At 41.8% G+C, this 21,565-nt stretch overlaps 1 protein-coding gene and 1 non-coding gene across 2 annotated transcripts in view; both read left to right on the top strand.

Annotated features, from left to right (window-relative positions):
- The window catches only part of Dnah3 (dynein axonemal heavy chain 3), a 162,689-nt gene that overhangs the window by 47,609 nt on the left and 93,515 nt on the right, over positions 1 to 21,565 (top strand). Inside the window, exons 21-30 of the mRNA XM_028764257.1 lie at positions 1,781 to 1,897; positions 3,110 to 3,289; positions 4,688 to 4,824; positions 8,192 to 8,393; positions 9,910 to 10,002; positions 11,500 to 11,610; positions 15,503 to 15,617; positions 18,068 to 18,266; positions 20,563 to 20,671; positions 20,877 to 20,990. Of these exons, the coding sequence (XP_028620090.1) occupies positions 1,781 to 1,897; positions 3,110 to 3,289; positions 4,688 to 4,824; positions 8,192 to 8,393; positions 9,910 to 10,002; positions 11,500 to 11,610; positions 15,503 to 15,617; positions 18,068 to 18,266; positions 20,563 to 20,671; positions 20,877 to 20,990 (1,377 nt within the window). The remainder of the gene's footprint in view (positions 1 to 1,780; positions 1,898 to 3,109; positions 3,290 to 4,687; positions 4,825 to 8,191; positions 8,394 to 9,909; positions 10,003 to 11,499; positions 11,611 to 15,502; positions 15,618 to 18,067; positions 18,267 to 20,562; positions 20,672 to 20,876; positions 20,991 to 21,565) is intronic.
- Positions 3,976 to 4,161, top strand: LOC114618539. The gene has a single exon (XR_003710968.1). It is a non-coding gene; the product is annotated as a U2 spliceosomal RNA (small nuclear RNA).

Raw genomic sequence — 21,565 nt, 5'->3', positions numbered from 1 at the left:
TCTTGGAGGGTACAAGTAGATAGTCAGTGCAGCCCATTGGCCCTTAGCACAACGTCTCAAATGCTAGCTGTGCAGCAGAATCATTTGGGAGGCCTAAAAATATCCATTGATTTTCCCCCTGCTCTTCTACCCTCTGAGTGCCTGAGCAGTTGCCCTCCTGGTTTTCTTTTCCATAGTGCTGGAGAATGAAGTCAGGATCCTATTCATGTTAGGAAAGCTAGCTTACATTTAACCACATTTCCAGAACTCCAGTTTTCAAATAATCAGTATAGAACCAAAACCTGAGCACACCCCTCCTTCCCTCTGAGCGACACATCATCTTGTGACTTCTTTCTCCCTTTGATTTTGATGGTCTTGGTTTCACCCTTGGATAAGAACCATCCATGAGCCAATCTGAGGCAGGAGAACAGGAGACGAATGAGTTCATTACTGGGTCTCTCCCAACAAGGCCAGGTCTCATGGGTTTCATAAACTTGGAGCTGTGAGCTGTGTGTTCTCATTGGATCAGACACTGCTTTAGAGATTGTTGGGATGTGCCGAGGAGTTCAGCTAGGGGCCTATGGGCAGGCCCACTATCCCTCATACATCTTCTAAGTTTATGACTGAAGTAGCTATCAACAAGGAGCAATAGCAAAATGATAGTAACGATGCCAGTCTATGAGAATAGCTTGTCAGTGTGGACACACTGAGAAAAGACGGAACATATCCCAAGCCAGATGTGGTCCATATCTACACTTACATCGTCTTTATCTGCATCTACATCTGTGTCTGCAGGCTTAAAGGACGTGAACTCAGAGCAACAATGACCAGGTTTGCTGTAGGCGACAGACTAATTAGCAGTGTATCTGCCACAAACAGGGGAAAATGCCATCCATAGGAGCTGGCTTTGGAGACACAGCACCCTTATGTGCTAGCAAAATGGAACTCACCAAATGTATAAGATAAAGATTTCCAAGCTGGGGTTCCAGGTCTATGTACTTTTACCATGGGACTCTTACACACAACAAAACAAACAACGCTTTGCTTATGAAGAGGTTACATGTAAATAACTTAATAAGTGTGTCCTATCTGTTAGTAGACATTTATAAAGAACTCATGAGTTGAAATAAAAAGTAATTTTTAAAATTTATTTAACAAACATTACAAGAGCTCCTGTGAATTGGCTGTGCAGTGCAGGAATGTAGGCCTTATTCGTTGAATTAAACCTGATGGTTCCTGAAAGAACCAGGAAAGCAAGAGCCCAGAGAGGCAGAAATGCAGGAAAGAGGACAAAGGCTCCTCCAGCCCTAACAGATTCTAGGTACAGCCTCTGTATCTTTGGGTTAGGTTGATTTCTGTAAAGGAATCAGACAATAAATTTTGTTTCTTTTGTTTGTATTTAATTTTGTTTATTAAGACAGGATCTTATGAAGTAGCCCAGCCTGGTGTCAGACTCATAGCATGCCTTCAGCATCAGCCTTCAGAGTCCTGGGATAGCAGGCATGCCCCACTACTCCTGCCCCACTGTCAATAAGTATTTTTAATAACCAATGTGAGGCAGGTGTACACGTGTGCTTCTGAGACTGGAGTAGGAACTTCTATATCGAAATCCTGTCTCCAAATAAATAAATAAATATTTCCTGTTAAGAAAATCTCACATGAGATAGATGCCCATCTCCCTGGGGTGAGGGCTCTGTACTGCGAGGGTTTCTGGAACCTTCTAAAATCAGCATGGAAAATGGGATGGGAAAAGCAATCAAGTCTCATGATTTTGACTTTGAGTGGGCATCTTTACTTGCAGGATACCAGCATCTTGTGTGCAGTCGATGACATTCAATTAGTACTTGACGATCATGTGATAAAGACCCAGACTATGTGTGGCTCCGTATTCATCAAGCCAATCGAAGCAGAGTGCCGGGTAAGAAAATAGCCATTGTGTCTTTTAGGTCTCAGTTCCTCAAGGGAAGTGGGTCTAACTCAATGAAAGCATAAACTTCCCTTCCCTGAATGGAAAACTGAGAGGACGGACAGATGCCAGGCTGAGAGCAATAATGGCATAAGCAAGCTCCTGACCTGTCAAGCCACAGAGCAGTTTTCTGAGAGTAGACAAGGCTTGAATGTGCCAGACTAAAAGATACTTTCCAAGTATTTTAGACCATACAGTGATCTATAATATGAGCCACATGACTGTTGGAGTTTACCCTCCATTTCTCTTTGTCTGTAGACGTGAAATAGATCAGAGTACGGAGTACATCTTAGGGGTGGAGCACAAAAGAAAATGAGAAACTGGCATAGGCCTCCTGGGTCCAGACCTCTGGGTTCCTATTCTGGTTCTGCCTGCACTGTTAGTTGCGTGGACTTAGGAGGCTATTTGAACTATTGTGTTTACAGTAAACATGGGGTTTGTTAATCTCTTCATTTTAGTGTGTGTGAGAGAGAGAAAAAGAGAGAGAGAAAAAGAGGGAGGGAGAGAAAGGGGGGAGGGAGGGAGGGAGAGAGAGAGAGAGGGAAGGAGAGAGAGAGAGAGAGAGAGAGAGAGAGAGAGAAAGAGAGAGAGAGAGAGAGAGGTGAGACTAACTACAGGACAGTTTTGGGCACCAATCATCTTACTGTTGCTTTTGTTTTTGAGACAAGAGCTCTCATTGTTCTGGAGCTTGCCAAGTAGGTTGGACTAAATGGCCAGTGAACCCCAGATATCATTTGCCTGTCTCCACCTCTCCAGCACTGAGATTTCAAGCATATGCCACCACACACAGTTTTTTGTTTTTGTTTTGTTTTAACCTGGGTTCTGTCACAGATGTAAGAACTTTATTCATATTGCTATCTCTCCAACCCACATAAATTTGTTAGTATCTCATAAGGTGCTTCACCTGACCATCGTGTATCCAAACAAACAAACAAACAAACAAACAAACAAACAAATCTAACTAAAATGTGAACCCACAAGGTAAAAGACTCTGTTTCATTATGTCCACATTTCCTGGAACAGGAACCACATGAGATACACTTCAGTATTTCTTAAACGAGTGAATGATTGTATGAATGCACCCATCCACCTGCAAGCTCATTCGCTGGGGAATGCTGCAGAGTGGCAGGTTACTGATTCAGATGTTGGATGCTAAATTCACAGAAATGGGAAGAAAAGCTAGTTCGGGTACAAGAAAATTTGGATGCCTGGTTAAAATGCCAAGTCACTTGGCTGTACCTGGAACCGATCTTCAGCTCAGAGGACATCATAGCCCAGATGCCTGAAGAGGGCAAGAAATTTGGCATTGTGGATGGTTACTGGAAATCACTCATGGCTCAGGCGGTAAGTTTTATCTCTTGCATCTCACCAGTTGGCTATTAGCACACACTAGCAGATGCATTGTGTCGACATCCCTTGAAATGATCAAGTAAATTGTATTTTTTATTTTACATTTTATATCACTGTTATAATTTATTAAAGCTTCAAATATGGAAATATGGGGATATGGAGAGGAGATTTTTGAAATCTTACCTCCTTGGAAAAAGCTCTTAGCAGTTTATATTATTTGTTTATCACACCTAATGAGACTTTGTTATAGAACAATGCAATAACATTTTTATAGGTTGTGAATCACCTGTTTCAAATGGTGATATATGTTGATACTCTGTTATTTAATGAATTTTTGGTACCTATGATGACTCAGATGTGATCTCAGAAATCAGAAAATACCTGAGACGAACATGATTTTCTTTCTTACAACTTACTGTTCTGAGGAGCACAGGCTAGAATAAACACAAGGTGTGGTGAATGTTAACTGTGTAGACTATAAGGATCAATGCAGTTGCCTTGGGGTGTCGAGGAGACTTCCAGAGCAGGTGGTGTTAGAATCAAATGTTGAAGGATACACTTTACCATCTGTAATCTGTCTCTCCCCTGAGAGGATATATCTTTTCCCTTTAATTGTGGTACATGATCAGAGAATTTATCTCAAAGGAGTGTATCTGCTTGGCTTACCTGTGGTCTGGATTATCGCTTCTCAGCCTTTTGGCTAAGATCAAGTGTAGTACCTGTGGTCTGGATTATAGAGGCAAGGGCTGAGGAAGGAGTTATATGGCTCAGGCAGTGGAGCAAATTTTATGTTAGTTTACTTTCTTTGGTTACATGTTATAGAAACCCATTAAGTGTAGGCTGAGTGCTACTGTTGGTGACCCATAGAGTGTAAAGACAGAAGAGCATCCAGGCCTCCCGAAGGGCCAATAGAGAGCCAAGAAAACCCTCCAGCATCCACAAGCACTCTCTTTATACTCTTGCCTGTACTCCTCTTTCCATGCCCACTTGGGGCTTTCCCTGCAGAGTGGCCTGCTCTGCTACAGGGTAGCATAGCAGGAGGTGATCCTTACATGGCCCCAAAGCTCCTTGATCAAGGTTTCCTCACAGGCCAGAATACAATGTCATGGTCTGTGTTTTAGACCCCCAAAATGTTCAGATGAAAATGATTCTGTTAGTTTGTGATGCCTACCCTCTACCCAGCCAACCACGATTGAAGGAATGGAAGCATGCTCAGTGAGCAGTTACCCCTGGGGATTAGGAGAAGATTAGGTAGTGGGTGCCTGGGTGGGAAGTATCACAAGTTGGTGGGTTGGTCATGAAATCATTACCATGACTAATCTCTAAAAACTTTGAGTACACACAATGATTTTCGTGTGTGTGTGTGTGTGTGTGTGTGTGTGTGTTATCTAGGTAAATGATAGAAGGGTTATGGTGGCAGCTGACCAGCCAAGAATGACTGAGAAGCTTCAGGAAGCCAATGTTCTGTTGGAAGACATCCAGCGGGGGCTGAATGACTATCTGGAGAAGAAGAGGCTCTTTTTCCCCAGGTATCTAGGATTGCTCTTTCATTTGGACCTACCCTCTGAGGCCATATGTTAGATCTGGATTCTAACCCACTCCGGCTTTCCTATTCCCCAGAGATGGCATCTAGGAATTAACATGCCTCCACAGCCATTGTCTACAGTAAAGCTAAACAGACTCGGCATGGGTTACATCGTCACTTAGCCAATTTCTATTGATTAATGAGGCATAGAAATCACGATTAAGACCTGGTATCTAGAACAAAAAAAAGATCTCCCTTGGGATCCAAGCTTTTCTACTTATTCATTTGAAGACCTTTAGCAACCTCAGGTTCTCCAGTATGAAGTTGAGATATAAAAATGCCAATAGCAACTAGTTCTTAGGTTTTCTGTGCAGATCAGTGAACTCCATGTAAAACAAGTGTTTGAGGAATGTCAGCTAATTTTTTGAACATTAACATTTATAGCTCCTGGTACAGTAATTTTATAAATATATGACTGTATTTTCCCTGAAATGTTAATATTCTACGTAACAGTCAATGTGGATTTAGAGTGCTACTGCCGAGGCATCACTCCTAAACATCTATCCATGTCAATTTCACTGTGGCTTGTCATCTGTGCCTTTCAACTCAACTGGGTTATAGGGTTTCATGCCTAAAATCTTGTACTTGGGAGATGGAGACAGGACAGCCAAGAATTCAAGGTCATTCTCAGCTACAAATCTGGAGGTCAACTAGGGCTACATGAGACTTTGTCTCAAAAGACAACAACAAAAGATTATAATGTGGCTCTATATGGAGCCAAAGTTAGTTCTCTACTTTCCACCAAGAAAAAAAAATGTATAGGATATTATAGTTACAGTGGTGATGGTTTTGTTTGTTTTCTGGGAGCAATTCCTTTGGTATTTGTTCAACACAGTGTTCTCTGATAGATTTTTTTTTCTCAATGACTCAAATATTCTGTATTTGTTCTGTCTTATAAGGTACCATTAGCCACATATAGCCATTGGATGTTGTTTTTATTTTTGTTTTTGTTTTTATGTGCATGGGTGTTTTTCCTGCATGTATCTATGTCTGTGTACCACTTACATGCCTGGTGCCCAAGGAAACCAGAAGAGGGTGTCAGATCACCTGGTACAGTTGTGAGCTTCCATGTGGGTGCTGGAAATTGAATACAGGTTCTTTGGGAGAACAGCCAGTGCCATTAACTGCTGAGCCATCTCTCTAGACCACCACTGAACTCAGAAACCAAAGTTTTAATTTATTTAATACTAATTTTTAAACATAAATAACCACTTGTGGCAATGGCTCCTCCTTTAGACAACCTGAACAAAGGAACTGTAACTGAGAAGCACAATACTGAGACAAAATTAAACTCTTGAAGTCTGAGGTTTGGGCTTTCATCAATATTTTTTTAAGATGTTACTTTATTTATGTATGTATATGTGTCCTATGCGGAAGCATGCACATGAGTGCAGGTTCCCACACTGGCCAGAAGAGGGCACTAGATCCCTTAGAAGTGGAGCTACAGGTCATTGGGAGCAGCCAGGTCCTCTACGAGAGTACAGCTTAACCACTGAGTTCCGCCTCTTCAGCCCCCTGGCCTTTAATTCTAGTTTTTTGCTGCCATTCCTAGTAAGAACACTGATAGTCAATACTAATATAGCATTTGCACCTTGTGCCAGGACACCACAATGAGTGCTTTCTACTCAGGTAATCCTTAGAATAGTCCTGTAACATTGAGATCATTACCACTGATTTTACAAGTGAGAAAACAATGATCTCCCCCAGAGAGATACAAAAATGATCGATGGCCAAACTGCAATTCAAACCTAAGGAGTCTGTATGTAATTCTCAATCATTTCATCTCTTTGAGCTACTTTTCTACATAAGTTAAATACACATGAACACACAAATATCTCAAGGGCTTATGCATTTTTGTAAAATAAAATCAAGCACTCCTACTGAATATTTTGAACCATTGGTGACAGTCACATAAATTGATTTTACCTTAAAAATACAGAATGCTAAATGATTTTACATTATTACTCTATCTTTAGGCCTTAGAGTAACATAAACTAATAGAAACCACCCATATAAATATTACTTAGGAAAGGTAGGAACTAACATCTTGTTAAGTACTAATTAGTCAGCCAAAAACTCTCCCTATTTTCTCAATACTGCCAATAGTGAATCAGTTTGTTTTGCTATGTAACAAACTCTCTAAAACTTAGAAGCATTCAACAGCAATCTATTTAGCTCGCAATTGTATGGTATATGGCACATTGGGCTGTACTTAACTAAATGGCACTACTGTCTGAAGCTCACTCAATGTAACGACAGTCAACTGGCCGTTGATCCTAATCACTTCCTGGGTGGTTGGATTCCTGTTGGTAGGGCCCTGGGAAGGTTAGTTAAGCTTATTCATGTGGTCCCAGGGTTCTAAAGAGCAGAAAGAATGTCAATGACAAGTTTCCTTGTTGCCTAAGGCTTGGAACTTGCATAACTGACATTCACTAGATTCTGCCAGCCAAAGCAAGACACAGCCTAGTATCAAGAGATGTCAAAGTCAAATGTTCCCCTTAGCGTGAGGTTGGCTCTATGGTCTTCACCAAACACTGTAAACAATTTGTAATCCATGTATTAAGACCATAATCCCATGGGTCCCTTCTTTATAGAATTTTCAGTTTTGGGTTCATAAAAAAGAGGTTCATGCCTTGAACATTTTCTGAAAGTTTGATTCTGTGTCTTTAGAGCCTGAGCAAGCAGGGAAGTGGCTACCACCTCCACTTAAAAGACAGAAGAGGTCTCTGTCTGCACACAGGTTTATTATAAACACTCTATTTTTCTCCATGGTACTGGATTATATAAGGGCATTTTCATGCAAGTATATAATCTACTTCACACAAGTTTTTATCTCTACTTTTATTTTCTGGTATATCTAGAGAGAAAGAAGAACAATTTCTCTCCTCTCATCCACAGGTTCTTGACACTGACTACATGTTAGAGTCAGCTGGGATTTAAGACATTACAGATTTCCCCAGACCTTGCCAGATACCAGATACATGGGGCATTCTGGGTGTTGAACCCTTGGCATTGAAGTTAGTAGGAGCTCATCGGGCAATCCTGAAGTATATGATCATTGCTGAGAACCAAGCAATCATTCCAGTCCCCACAGCACTGAGCTCATACATACTCACTCCCAACCTTCCTCTCCCTCTCTGAGTCAAGATGATCTTCACCTTTTGTGTACCAGGACGATGGAGGAAAGGATGGAACCAAGCCTAGGAAGACTTTGAGATGCAGGCAGTAATCACATGGTGGGATCCACCAGCCAGGAGCATCCCCTTAGTGGAAGAATGCCCTGTGACCATATTCTCTTTACTTTGAAATAGGTTCTTCTTCCTGTCAAATGATGAGCTTCTGGAGATCTTGTCAGAGACAAAGGACCCACTCCGAGTACAGCCACACTTGAAGAAGTGCTTCGAAGGAATTGCCAAGCTGGAGTTTACAGACAATCTGGAAATCAATGGCATGATCAGCTCAGAAAAAGAAACTGTTCCATTCATACAGACAATCTACCCAGTGAAAGCCAAGGTAATCCCACTGTGTGGTTTCTCCACAGCAGAGCAAACTGGAGGGAGTAGTTCCCTGGTTTAAGCTTTTGGGCTCTAGTTTGGGGTGTGGAACATTTGAGTTTTGTAACTTAATACCTAAGTCATTTTGAAAAGTTACTCCATTTTTCTGGGCCTCAGTTACCCATTTCTAAGATGGAAGTTATACTGGAGGGCATGGGACAACTAAAACTTGTAGGAAGAGCTGGCACAAAGTTGATTCAGTAGCAGGAATCATATTGCAGGTGACCTGGTGACACTTTCAAAACCCAGATAAACAATGACCCAGTCAGACAACAGAATCAATGAGAAATATCTTGTCACCTAACCTAGCTTTTCATATGTACATGCTTTGAGGGTGGGAGTGGGGTAGTAGTGATCTCATTTATATAGCCCAAGCTGGCATGGAATTTGATATCTTCTTGCTTCAGCTTCCTGAGTGATGAGATTATGGTGGGTACCATGACTCCGAGCCATAAATCCTTTGAAAAATGAGTAAAATTTCAGTGACTTCCAGTTCCATGGAACAGAGTAGCACCTAAGAAGGTGCGCTGCTCTTGCAGATGACCCAAGTTCAGTTCCTAGAACCCCTGTTGATCAACTCTCCACAAGCACCTGCACTCACATGTACATACCTATGCACAGATACATATGCAAACACATGATTTTTAAAATATAATATCAGTTAAAAGGAGAAGCTTATTTTATTAATTGGAATAGGGAATTTGTTTGCCTCCTGAGAAGCTGTTGGCTTGAGGAAATGCCATGAAGGAAATGTGAGTTCAATATTTCTAGAGGAGACTCATACTTCCTAGACAAATGTAAGCAAGCATTAAGCAATTGGTGAGAGAACACTGGCTTGAAGAGGAAGCAATCTCCTTATCCTGCACCAGTCTTTTCCAGAGAAAGATTTGTGTTGAAGTAATTATTTTAAAATGGCCGCTGGTCAAACCAACTATCCAAGCTGCAGCAGCTCTGCCTAGCTCAGGCACCAAGTTTCTCAGCCACGTGCATGCCACAGCTAGAAACGGCCAGCCAGAAACATCAGCCCTACCACCCATGAGATGTCAGCGTGGGAGATGGCTCTGCCAATCTTCCATGCTGTCTCTACAAGGCTGGGCATTGCTCAGACCATCCCGCCATCCATGCAGGCCCAGTAGGATAATGAGACTTTAATGTTTAAATTATCCAAAAGCGCATATATTTGGTAATGATCAGTGACAAGATGCCCATACAATCAGAGATGTAATTCAATACCCAACCTAGATATACCAACTACCTTTAACTGCTACAGACACGTGAACATCTGCCTCCATGTTCCCCTCTCTCATTTCTCTCTCCTAGCTCCTCCTCTTCCTTCTCCTCCTCTCCTCCTTACTCCTCCTCTTCCTCTTCTTACTCTTCCCACCTTAGCTCCTCCTATAGATGGGTTCCTCTTATAGTCTCTGCCTAGCTTTGATTGACAATTGTTGCCTCCCACTGTTTGTACTTCCCCACAGGGCATGGTGGAAAAGTGGCTGCAGCAGGTGGAGCAGGTGATGCTGGCCAGCATGCGGCAAGTTATTGAAAATGGGATTGAAGCTTATGTCCAGGTAAAAAGGAATTAACATACTGTACCAGGGCATTGGGACTATAAAAGAAGCTTTGGGGAAATCCATTGGATGAGTTAATTCAGCTGGACCTTTTGCCTACTGCTGAAACCAACCTCTCCGAGGCTCTGGGTCCTTTTATCTGGAAATCTTGGGGCCGTGAACAGTTTTCTGATGAAGTTTGCTGGTAGACGCAGGTGATAGAAAAGTTAGCTAGAGACTTTTTGATTACAGGAGTGAATGGGGGTCGGATTTGCATCTTGTCACATGGGACTGATGGCTCAAGATCCATTTAGCAGCACTTCCAGGTACAGATTCACTTGGATCACCAGTGACTGGCATTCTAAGAGCCCAAAGACTTTACGGGAGCAAGGATGATACAAAGCCTAAGAGAAAAATAACCTATTGTGACAAATCTTCAGCAGAGAGCTCCTAGCCAGGCTCATCTTGGCAGTGTCTGAGTTTTCTCCCTCTTTGTGTGTCTTATTTCTAGGCCCTACCCCATTGTAAGACCTTTTCTGTCAAGCAGTCATGTTCAGTTAATGCTTTACCCAAAGGTTCTCAGACCAATCCTGTTGTCCCCCATGGTAGGTTTCAAATTATACATAAATTCCATTTTCTATGACAAATTCTGAATTACAGAGCAAGAGCTACCAGTGTGACGTTAACAATCAGGAGTCTGTAATTTTTCTATAAAAGACCAAGTGGGCCACACTCTGGCTTTAGTATCTAATGCTACCCTTGCAGCACAAAAGCAGAGTAAACAATATATAAATGAGAAAAAGCATGGCCGTGTTCTGAATTTTGTTCTGATAAGAGTATATCTCAAGCAGACTTGATCCACAAGATCTCATGGAGCCCAGGCTGGCCTCAAACTCACTATGCAGACAAGGGCATCCTTAAGTTTCGGATGCTCCTACCTCCAATTCTCAAGTACTGGGATTACAGGCTTGCTCCACCATGCCCAGTATTTGTGAAATTGGGACTGCACCCTAATCTTGAGCTTTAGAAACAAGTTAGGGGAAGAAGACTTGGCTAAGAAAACCATGACACAACAACACAATATTATACAGTCATTAAAAAGGGAGGTGTGAGTACTGTCTGTATATGACCATATATATCAATATTTAATTATATATACATATATATGTATATATATTAGAATCAGTCTTAAAACTATGAAATCATGCAGAGTTGGGACTGTTTGGGGTTGGGGGGGGTTGCACAAATTTGAAGGGCAAAGACGTAAATCAGTAATCCCAAATCTGGCAGCTTGGTGGCACACACTTTTAATCCCAGTATTCTGGAGACAAAGGCCAGTCAGGTCTACGGAGTAAATTTGAGGAGAACAGATGATGATTCTGGTTTTACTGTCTGGATGAGGTGTGTGTGCATGTGCGTGTGTGTGTGTGGCCAGAAGGGTGTTACTTGTAGAAAGTCAGTTTAAACCACACATGAAGAACTGATTCTGTGGTCATCCCCCCCATTGCTCTTTCCCAGGTGCCTCGTAACGCATGGGTCTTGGAGTGGCCTGGTCAGGTAGTTATCTGTGTCTCCTCCATCTTTTGGACCAAGGAAGTGTCTGAAGCCCTAGTTGAAGACACCCTTACAGTAAGTGAGCACATCCTAAAGCTAGCAGAGGGGAGTCAACATGAACTAGGATAGAGTAGCCATTTGGGTCATTTAGAATAGGGACCACAGATGCCAGTGTTCCCATGGAGACCGTGAAGTGGGAACTCTGGACTTGAGAATCTCCTGGGAGCCTACAGTGCTAGTCTCATGATTTTTCACATATAGAAATTTGGAACTGCATGATTCTAAGTCTTACTAGCTTTTGCTTTCAGGGGCTACCTAACAAACTTTCCAACAATTCTTCTCCCTGGGCTAGAAGGCCACTGTTTGCTACTGCTTTATGCTACTGTTTCCTTCTCAGTGACCACCCCAATCCCAAACAAGTCCACCCCAGCTCTCCCTCCTGCTTTCCTGTGAGACCCTGTACAATTCCATGACAGCATATTCTCAGATCCAAACATTGTATTTCCAGTTGATGACAGTGCTTTACAGCTTACTTGTTGATTATGTGACCATGAGCCAAGTGCCAGTCATCCTCTCTATAAAATGCAAGGAATTGTCACGTTGCATCATAGTGTGGTGAGAAGGTTAAACAGGTGCTAGTGAATCAGCCAGTGCTTTGATGTTTGGCTGTGACCTGGGATCATGGATATCTATCATGTTTGTTCTGTTCACAGTTATAGCTCCAAGGTTTAATGCAATTCCTAGCACATAGTCAGTACTCAATAACTATGTGCTCAGTGAATGAATAGCAACTCCACTTGTAACCATAGATAATTTCCCATGATTACCTCACCAGACCCCTGATATTTGCCTATGGAATCCTGGATGTGGATCAAGAGATATCTTAATTTACTATGATTTGAATAGATAATCAAAATTAAAAGATTGGTACCTAGCAAAGGTAAAATTCATGGAAATCAATGTGACTGGTGCCTAATACATGGGTTGCAAGCTTCATTCATGACATTATTCCAAACTTCAGAAATAGAAAATGTCGGACTTTTGTAACTGCATGTCTATGTCCCTTTATTTCTTTCAACACACACACACACACACACACACACACACACACACACGCCTTACATAGTCTTCTACAGGAATCAGTTGCTGTCACAAAATAACCATCTATCTACCTACCCATATATGTATCCATCCATGAATCCATGACTCTTTGCCTCTCCATTCATTTGCTCATGTCTGTCTATTCATCTATTCATCCATTCAGCCATCCATCCACCCATCCATCCATTTATCTATCTATCCATTCATACATCCACCTATTCACCCATTTATGTCTGTCTATCTATCTATCTATCTATCCATCCACCTACCTACCTATTCATCCATCCATCCTACCATTTATCTATCTGTCCATTCATTCATCTACCTATTCCCCCTTTTATGTCTGTCTATATCTATCTATTTATCTATCTATCTATCTATCTATCTATCTATCTATCTACCTATTCATCCATCCTACCATTTATCTATCCATCCATCGTCTATCTATTCATCCACCCATTTATCCATCCATCCATCTATCCACCCATCTATCTATCCATCCATCTATCTATCCATCCACTCATATATCTACCCACATAATGTCCATTATTTCAGCTATCTATTCCTCAATCCCTCTAGACATTTGTCCATTAATTATTCGCCTAATAAATATCAGTTTGGTATTTGCTTTGTGCTGAGATTGCTACTAGGCAAAAGTAACTAGAGATAAATAAGGCAATAATACTGTCACTGTTTCCATGGATTTATGATCAGTCGAATAAGGGGGTTAAAAGGGCACTGGTTTAGAGCTGTGATAAAGAAGGAACAAGATGCAAGAGGTGTAGGAGAGAGGGAATCAAAGAAGGGCTAGTATTGGGGATCATTTCCCATAAAATCATTGTCTAAAAGAGACCTGAACTTTGAGTAACAACTGACCAAGTAGAAAATACAAGGAAGATTGTTCCAGAGAGAGGAATTAGAATGTGCAAAACTCTAAAGATGGAAAACACAGCAGACTGTGGTGTAGTTTGGTAGTAGAACGTTTGCCTGGCATACATAAAGCCTGAGCTCCATCCCCATCCCTGGAAAGAGAAAGAAAAGGCATGGTGCATTGAAGCAACCTTTTAAAACATTACTTTAATATTTCTAATACCATTCCACACAAAAGCAGCAGAAATTCAAGTTTTGACAGGTTTACGTGAACAGGAAATCTGTATACATCCTCACTTACAGGAATATTGCATGAAAAATTAACTGACTGGTTTTGTCATCTTTTTCAAATCCTTCCACTGCCTCAACTCACAGAGTATTATAGATTACAATCCTATCTTGTGCTATGTACAAGTTCCAAATTGAAACTATATAGTTTACACAAAATCCATTAATATAACCGTTCAGTTTAACATGCGGGAACATAATTACTTGACATATTGATAAAAGGCCTGAACATAAGTTGCTATACCACCATCAGCACTATCTAAGCCTGAGAATGCTTTGTCACTTACCTGTAAAGAAGGGTGAGTCTGCAAGGAGTCTCAGATTCTTGATGTGTACCTGCAGCCTGGCTTGGAGAACAGCTGTGGGGCGGGGAGGGGAGTTTTGGAGCACGGCGGAGGCATCTCCACAGCATCAGACAGCAGTTCATGGACAATGAAGGCATTAGGAACTTATGTGTTTCTGCATGTCAGGCACGTTATAGCTAACAATAGCATCACTATTCACTGGGAGCTTTATTCATATCAGACATTGTGCCCATGCTTCTCAAACGCTATCTCAACCCTCAGGAGAGCTTTCTGGCTTAGTTGTAATGATACAGATTTCACACACTTGGAGGGACTCACAGGCTCACAAGCACAGTGCTGGAAAATTGAAATGGTGAAATCTGAACTCAGGTGGTTTCCCTTATTTTTATTTCTTTTTTAAGATCCATTTTTTTTCCACTTTATAGCCTCTTGATTTTGAAATATCGGGCTTATATATAATGTTACAAAATAATATGAAGAATTCTCATATACTCTTCATCTAGGTTTCCTCAGATATGACTATCAGGGATAACCAAACTATAATGATCCCAATCAAGAGATCGACATTGATCTACTAATGTCTAAGACCTTTTAACATTGCCAGTTTAATCAGTTGCCCTATTAAATGCCTAGCCTTGTCCTAGGCTTGGACTCTGCCCAAGGCCAGGACTCTGTCTAAGGTTACAAGCTGCATTTTGGGTTTTCCTCCTCCTCCTCCTCCTCCTCCTCCTCCTCCTCCTCCTCCTCCTCCCCCCCTGCTCCTCCTCCTCCCCCCTCCCCCTCCCCTCTTCCTCCTCCCCCTCCCCCCTCCTTCTCCTCCTCCTTCTCCTTTCCCCTTCCTCCTCCTCATCTAATGTTAACTGAGGTAGTGTCTTCCTATATAGCCCAGGTTATTCCTCTCCTGCCTCAGTTACCCAGGTGCTGTGACTCACAGGTAAAGATCAGTATGTCTTATTCCCTGCGTCTCCTTTGATCTGACACTGTATAATTCATATATAGTAAAACTCGGCCATTTCAACACAGAGTTCTGTGTTTTTGACAAGTGCATGCAGTCATGTAAGCACAGTTGTGTCCTAGATGAGGAACAGCTCTTCATTGCTCCAAATACCTTTGCTCCCCACAGTTTTTCTTTACTCCAAGCATTTGCAATTGTACATTCTGGTCTCTAAATTTCCCACAATGTTATAAAAATAAAACAGAAGAGGTAGTGTGGCCTCTTTTAGTTAGCATGAGATTCATCTTGAGGTTAAAATATAGGATGAGGAAAAGGATGGTTTGAGGGATGACATCCAGATCTGGCTTGGACCACTGGAGGGCACATGATGTCAGCCCTCAAGACAGACACTGGCATTGCTGGGGGAGAACCCACTTTGACTGAATCTTTCTTCCTCTGCCCTTACCAGGACTTTCTGAGAAAGAGCAATGACCAGATCGCACAGATTGTCGAGCTGGTGCGAGGGAAGCTGAGCAGTGGGGCAAGGCTCACTCTTGGGGCCCTCACTGTCATCGATGTCCATGGTAAGAATGCAGACTCTTGGCATTGCTCAGTCCAGGAATGGTGGCTGGCTGGGCATGTCTCTTGATTCTCCTAAATAGGATGACTTGGGGCTCATCAGTCCATCTGAGATAAGGAGAATGCTGAGAAGAACCCAGTGCCAAAGGCTCTCCCATCACAGCCATGCACTAAGCAGAACTCTCGTCTCTAAGAGACACCAGCTTGGGGAATGATTTCTTCTGGTTAAATACAGCTGCTGATGCTGAATATTCACCAGGGGCTGAGCTTTGTGCTAAGTGTTTATACCTTTTCATTCTCACAAACATTTCCCAGGTTAAGAACCAGTTGTTAAGAGATACTGCATTTGAAAATGGCAAAGGTTCCTCCGACTGCTTCCACACCCAAGGGCCTGGAAATTGGCAGTGGTGCAGGGAGAGGTGGTGAGAGACTATGCCTTTCTGCTCTTCTTTAAACAAAAAGAAAACAGAGGAGGAAGATGAGGAGGAAGTGGGGTCTTTATGTAAAGTAAACCACCTCCACACCCTGACTCTATCATCACCAAGGAAACTAGGGATGGACCAGGCTGGTTGCCTAGGAACAAAGTCTTTCTTGCTCATATACCAGCTAACTAATGTGTCACAGTACCTACTCCCTTGGGATTAGTGCTCATTTCAGTCTGATTTCAGGCAGAGCCTATAAAGTCAGAGAGAGGAGGAAGAATCTATTCCTCACACATGGCCAAATACCCACCTGGTAGAGGCAAGGAAGGCAGGCATGATTATAGCCCAGTGTCTCCTTGAGTGGCTAGGTTTACAAACATAAGCATGCATGCACACATATAAATGCATTTGTATACAAACTCCAAGCTGGCCCCTCATGCAGCTCAGAGATCTCAACAACTCTCTCATCCCATCACCACATAAAAGCCAGTTAGTGATTTCTATAAGCCTATAGCCACTCTTCGACTTCAGGGATCATCACTGTAAGTAAGTTAGCCTTTAAATTCTATGAGAGGAAGAGAGAAGCCTAGAAATATATTACCCAGCTGGTTCTTAGGGCTGGAAGAAAAGACACCTTCTAATCATGAATGCATGGGATATTTTCCCATGCTATCTCAGGTTGAGATACCATTGACCTAGGGTGTCCTAGAAGCCTGGAATGAGGCCCCAAATGTCATATTGGAAATATGTGAGCATTTGGGGTGACTGTATTGTAAAGCCTCTGGGTCTGTCCCACCCTCACCCTCATGAGTTTCAGAATAGCTACATGAAGTCATAGTTATGTAATATTTTTATATGTTGGCAGTTGTCTCAGGTGCTGACCTTCTCTATGTTCACTGTTTGTCTAAACACAGTTACAATTAGTCCTTGTCTTAGTTAAGGTTTCATTGCTATAAAGAGACCAACTCTTAAAAAGGACAACATTTAATTAAGGCTGGCTTACTGTTTCAGAGGCTCATGGGTGGGAAGTATGGCATTGTGTAGGCAGACATGACACCGGAGGAGCTGAGAGGTCTACATCTTGATCTGAAGGCAGGCAGAAGGAGACTGTCTTCTGCAGCCAGCTAGAAGAGTCCCTTTCCACAGAGCATGGAGACCTCAAAGCCCTACCTCCACGGTGACACTCTTTCTTTAACAAGGCCACACCTCCTCCAATAATGCCACACCCCCTAATAGTGTCACTTCCCATGGGACAAGCATATTCAAACCACCACAGACCTCATAACTGTTGCAGGTGATGTAAGATACTATATCATACAAATTGTCCAACTAAGACACAGATAAATTGAGCAACTTTTTTAAAAAAAAAAAAAAGCAGTATTTGAGCCCAGGTATATCAGTTATTTTTCTCACTGCTACAACAAAATACCTGGCCAAAGCAACTGAAGAGAGGAAATGTTTTTCTGGCAGTTTGGGGGTTCAGACCTTCATGGTGGGGAAGATACAGCAGCAGGAATGTGTAGCATCTGGCCACACTATCTGGCCACAAAAAGCAAATAGCAGCAAACACTAGTGCTGAGCTAGAGTTCTCCTTTCTTTAAAAATGCAGTCCAGGACAGGACCCATTGCAGGGAATGGTACCACTCATGTTTAGAGTGGGTCTTCCCACATCAGTTAACCTAACCTAGATAACCTTTTTAGGCATGCCCAGAAACTTGGTGATTTTAGACCCAGTCAATTTAACAGTCAGTATTAACCACTATACCAGGCAATCTGATTTCAGATTGTAGCCATGCAGTACTTCTACTCCCTGAGAGAAGGCGCTCAGCTTTCCTTGGGGGAAAAAAAAAGTCCAACTTGTAAGAGCTCCTACTACCTGCAGGCTAGAAGTAGGCTAGAAAGATGTTGGAACCTGAAATACTGTGGAGACTGGGGACCTTGACACCATCTTCTTCTGAGGAGTCTATGGGGATGAATAATTCTGATGACTCCGTGTATGTGTGTGTGCATGTGTTTGCATGGTATCCCATTAGCTCGTGATGTGGTGGCCAAGCTGGAGAAAGATCATATCAACAGTCTAAATGACTTCCAGTGGATTTCACAGCTGCGATACTATTGGACAGACAACAACGTTCATGTGCAAATGATAACCACAGAAGCCTTGTATGGCTATGAGTACCTGGGAAATTCCCCCCGGCTGGTGATCACTCCTCTCACAGACCGCTGCTACAGGTAAACTCTGGAGACTCAAGCCAAAAGGACAAGGAGAGAATTCAGGAAGGTTGTGGTATCTTTGGTTCCTTACTCTCTTGGGTTTCAAACTTACATTTCAGAAGTTTTCCCTTTGTTGTTAGCACCAACTACAAACAGATATGGAATTGGCTGGAAATGGCAACCCAGTGGGAATCCCAGTATGGATTTATGTATTGGAACCAGTTAGCAGAACACTGGTGTGTGAGTGAGATAGTCACATGGTGCTTAAGCAGAAAGGTCAGCAATAACAAAACTCAAGGTGGTGCCTGGAGAGTCCATGGCCATAGAAAAGACCACAAAGGTCAAGACACAGACAAGCAAGGCTGGGGATGTGGCTATGAGGGAGAGAGGTTTGACTAGCAAGCAGACTAGGCCCTGGATTCCATTCCCAGCACTGCAAGAAAATAAAACCAGGGTATCTCTGGGCTCTGCATCCAGTCCAATATAAAAAAGTGGATTCTCTCAGCCAGTGCTTGGCCACTTTCCTATCAGTTCCTACTATTAGGTCCCCTGTGTTATGTTAATTTTCCAATGTTGTTAATGTTTGGATTTTCTTAGCTTTTGTATTTTCCCTTATGGTACAAATTACAGACTTACTTCAAAGTATTATTCTTTAAGATTCTTTAAAAATTTTCAATCATGTGTTTTCTTTTTATTATCATATACTAATTATAAAATACAATAGGTTTTGTTATATTTATGAACACCTTGTCTCTCCAACAACCTCCTCTGATCCTTCTCCTCTTCCTAAGTAGTCTTTTTCTACTTAAATGTCTAAGTTTCTCATACTTGAAAAAACATGGTATTTGTTTTTTCTGAATCTTGTTTATATTGCATAACATGATAGTTTCCAGTTACTTTCATTTTTCTATCAATATCAAAACTTCATTCTTATAGCTAAATAAAACTCTGTCTTGTTATATATACTACATACTCCTCATCTACTCATCTATTGATGGACACCAAGGCTGATTTCTAACTTTGTTCTATAAATAGTATCGTGATAAACATGGATATGCAAATATCTCTGAAGCACACTGGCTTCAGTTTCTTAAGTGTATGCCCAGCAGTTCTGTAGCTCTATCATACAGCAGCACTTTCAGTTTTTTGAGGAACATCTATACTGATTTCCAGAGTGGCTGTACTGATTTAACATTTCCTACCAATACTGTATGAATGCTAAATTCCCCTATCCTTCCGTGTTAGTCTCTGCCAGCATTTGCTGGTTTTGTTTCTTGATGACAGCTATTCTGATTTGAGTGAATCCAGTGTAGTTTCCATGTGAGTTTCCTTGATGACTAAAGGCATTTACCCTGCCCCGCCTCTTCTGACACTTGCACCTATTTTGAGAACTGAGTACTGTCCATTCATTTATCCATTTATTATCAATCCTCTGTTTTCTGTGATTTGTTATTTAATTCACCACTCATTCATTCTGCTGATCGTCCAGTAATTTCCTTTTTGGAGATACATTCTATCGCACAGCCTTCAGCTCTTCAGTGTATTATAAATGATACACATGGTAGAGTGATTATGACAGTGGAACAAAGTCCATCATCTGACATAACCATTCATCCCCCTCCCCTGTGCTGGGAACAGCTATAATCTACTCATTCATCAAACATCCTGACCACCATACACTATTATTAGCTCAGTCATGAAGAATAGTCATGTGTTGATGGTCCCTTTGTACCATGCATGACATCAGCCCACCCCAAATCTAATTAGGGCTGTGGAAACAAGTTCAGAAAATAGCAAGTTACTGTGCTACTGAAGTTATAGAGACTTATACCAAGGACTTTGGGATCAGTTTCCACATCATTCATTTCTAACATCTGTCTTGCACCTGCCAGGCACTGTATTCATTCCACTGAGAATATGAGCTGAATTAAAATGTGGTTCCTAAGCTCAGGTCATAAGCCAGTGAGATGCATACCATCCGTTGTCTCTATTCCATCCGTGTTGATGAGCTTCGGAATGTAGGGTTGGAGTGTTTTTTCATTTCTATTTAGTTCATTTAGATCTGAGTATTCCATTATTCATTCAATCATTCTTTCAGGCAACTATGTGTAGGTGTCCCCTGCCATTCACAAAGTACTGTGTGGGGCTCGGAGATCACAATGCTGAAACAAACCAATTTTTTACAAAGATTGTGTATTTATCATACAATTGAAGGGGACATCTAACTATTTGCAGAATTCAAAATAAACAAAACCCAGTTTCTTGTGTCTCAGGACTTACATAACTAAGTTGCTGGATTTTTTTTTCCTTTCAGGACCCTAATGGGAGCTTTGAAGCTGAATCTTGGAGGCGCTCCAGAGGGTCCAGCTGGGACAGGCAAGACAGAGACCACCAAAGATCTGGCTAAAGCTTTGGCCAAGCAGGTATGAAAGTGCCACTTGTCTCTACCTTTTATTCCTACCACTCCACTCTCTGGATCCCAAGAGTATGAAATTCAAGGTGATTTAGCTTAACAGGCAAAGTGAGACCCTAGTTCATTTGGTAGAATGAAGAGAAGCCTTGATCCTGGCTTCTGGTTCTGATTACTCAGCTACGAGGAATCTAATCCTGAATCCTCCCTCTTTCTAGTGTGTGGTCTTTAATTGTTCTGACGGTTTGGATTACAAAGCCATGGGGAAGTTCTTCAAGGGGCTGGCCCAAGCTGGAGCATGGGCTTGTTTTGATGAATTCAACAGGATTGAGGTAACACTCCTTCTAGAGGACATGACAGAGGGGTTGGACATGAAGGGGTCTTTTTCTGGGCTCTCAACTCTTGGTAATAAAGTCTGTGTCTTCTGCATGGCCCTTGTAGGGAGTTAGTACTTAATACACAAAACCTAAAGAGCCACAAGGTCACAGCACATGCATTTTAAACACAACCAATTTTCCAATTCTGTTCATCCATTCACTGACTCATTCAGAAGTTATCTGGGGCTAGTGCATGTCAATAATTGCACGAGTTCATGAGGCAAAGATGAGTAAGAAATGATCTTCCTACTTAGATAGTTTCAACACAATGAAAGGAATAAAAATTAAATGAAACAAACAAAATACGATGTAAGTCTAAAGTAGTGGTTTAAAAAAGCATATCACAGAAGAATGGGTAATTAATACTATTTAGAGAATAAAATTCAGAAATGTAAGCATGAGTTTTCAATTGATGGATGCTGACACCAGACACACACAGACAGAGACAGACAGATACACACACACACACACACACACACACACGAGAGAGAGAGAGAGAGAGAGAGAGAGAGAGAGAGAGAGAGAGAGAG

Source organism: Grammomys surdaster, unplaced genomic scaffold, assembly GCF_004785775.1.
Source record: "Grammomys surdaster isolate TR1022 unplaced genomic scaffold, NIH_TR_1.0 142, whole genome shotgun sequence".
NCBI lineage: Eukaryota > Metazoa > Chordata > Mammalia > Rodentia > Muridae > Grammomys > Grammomys surdaster.
This window is presented reverse-complemented; position numbering and strand designations above follow the sequence as displayed.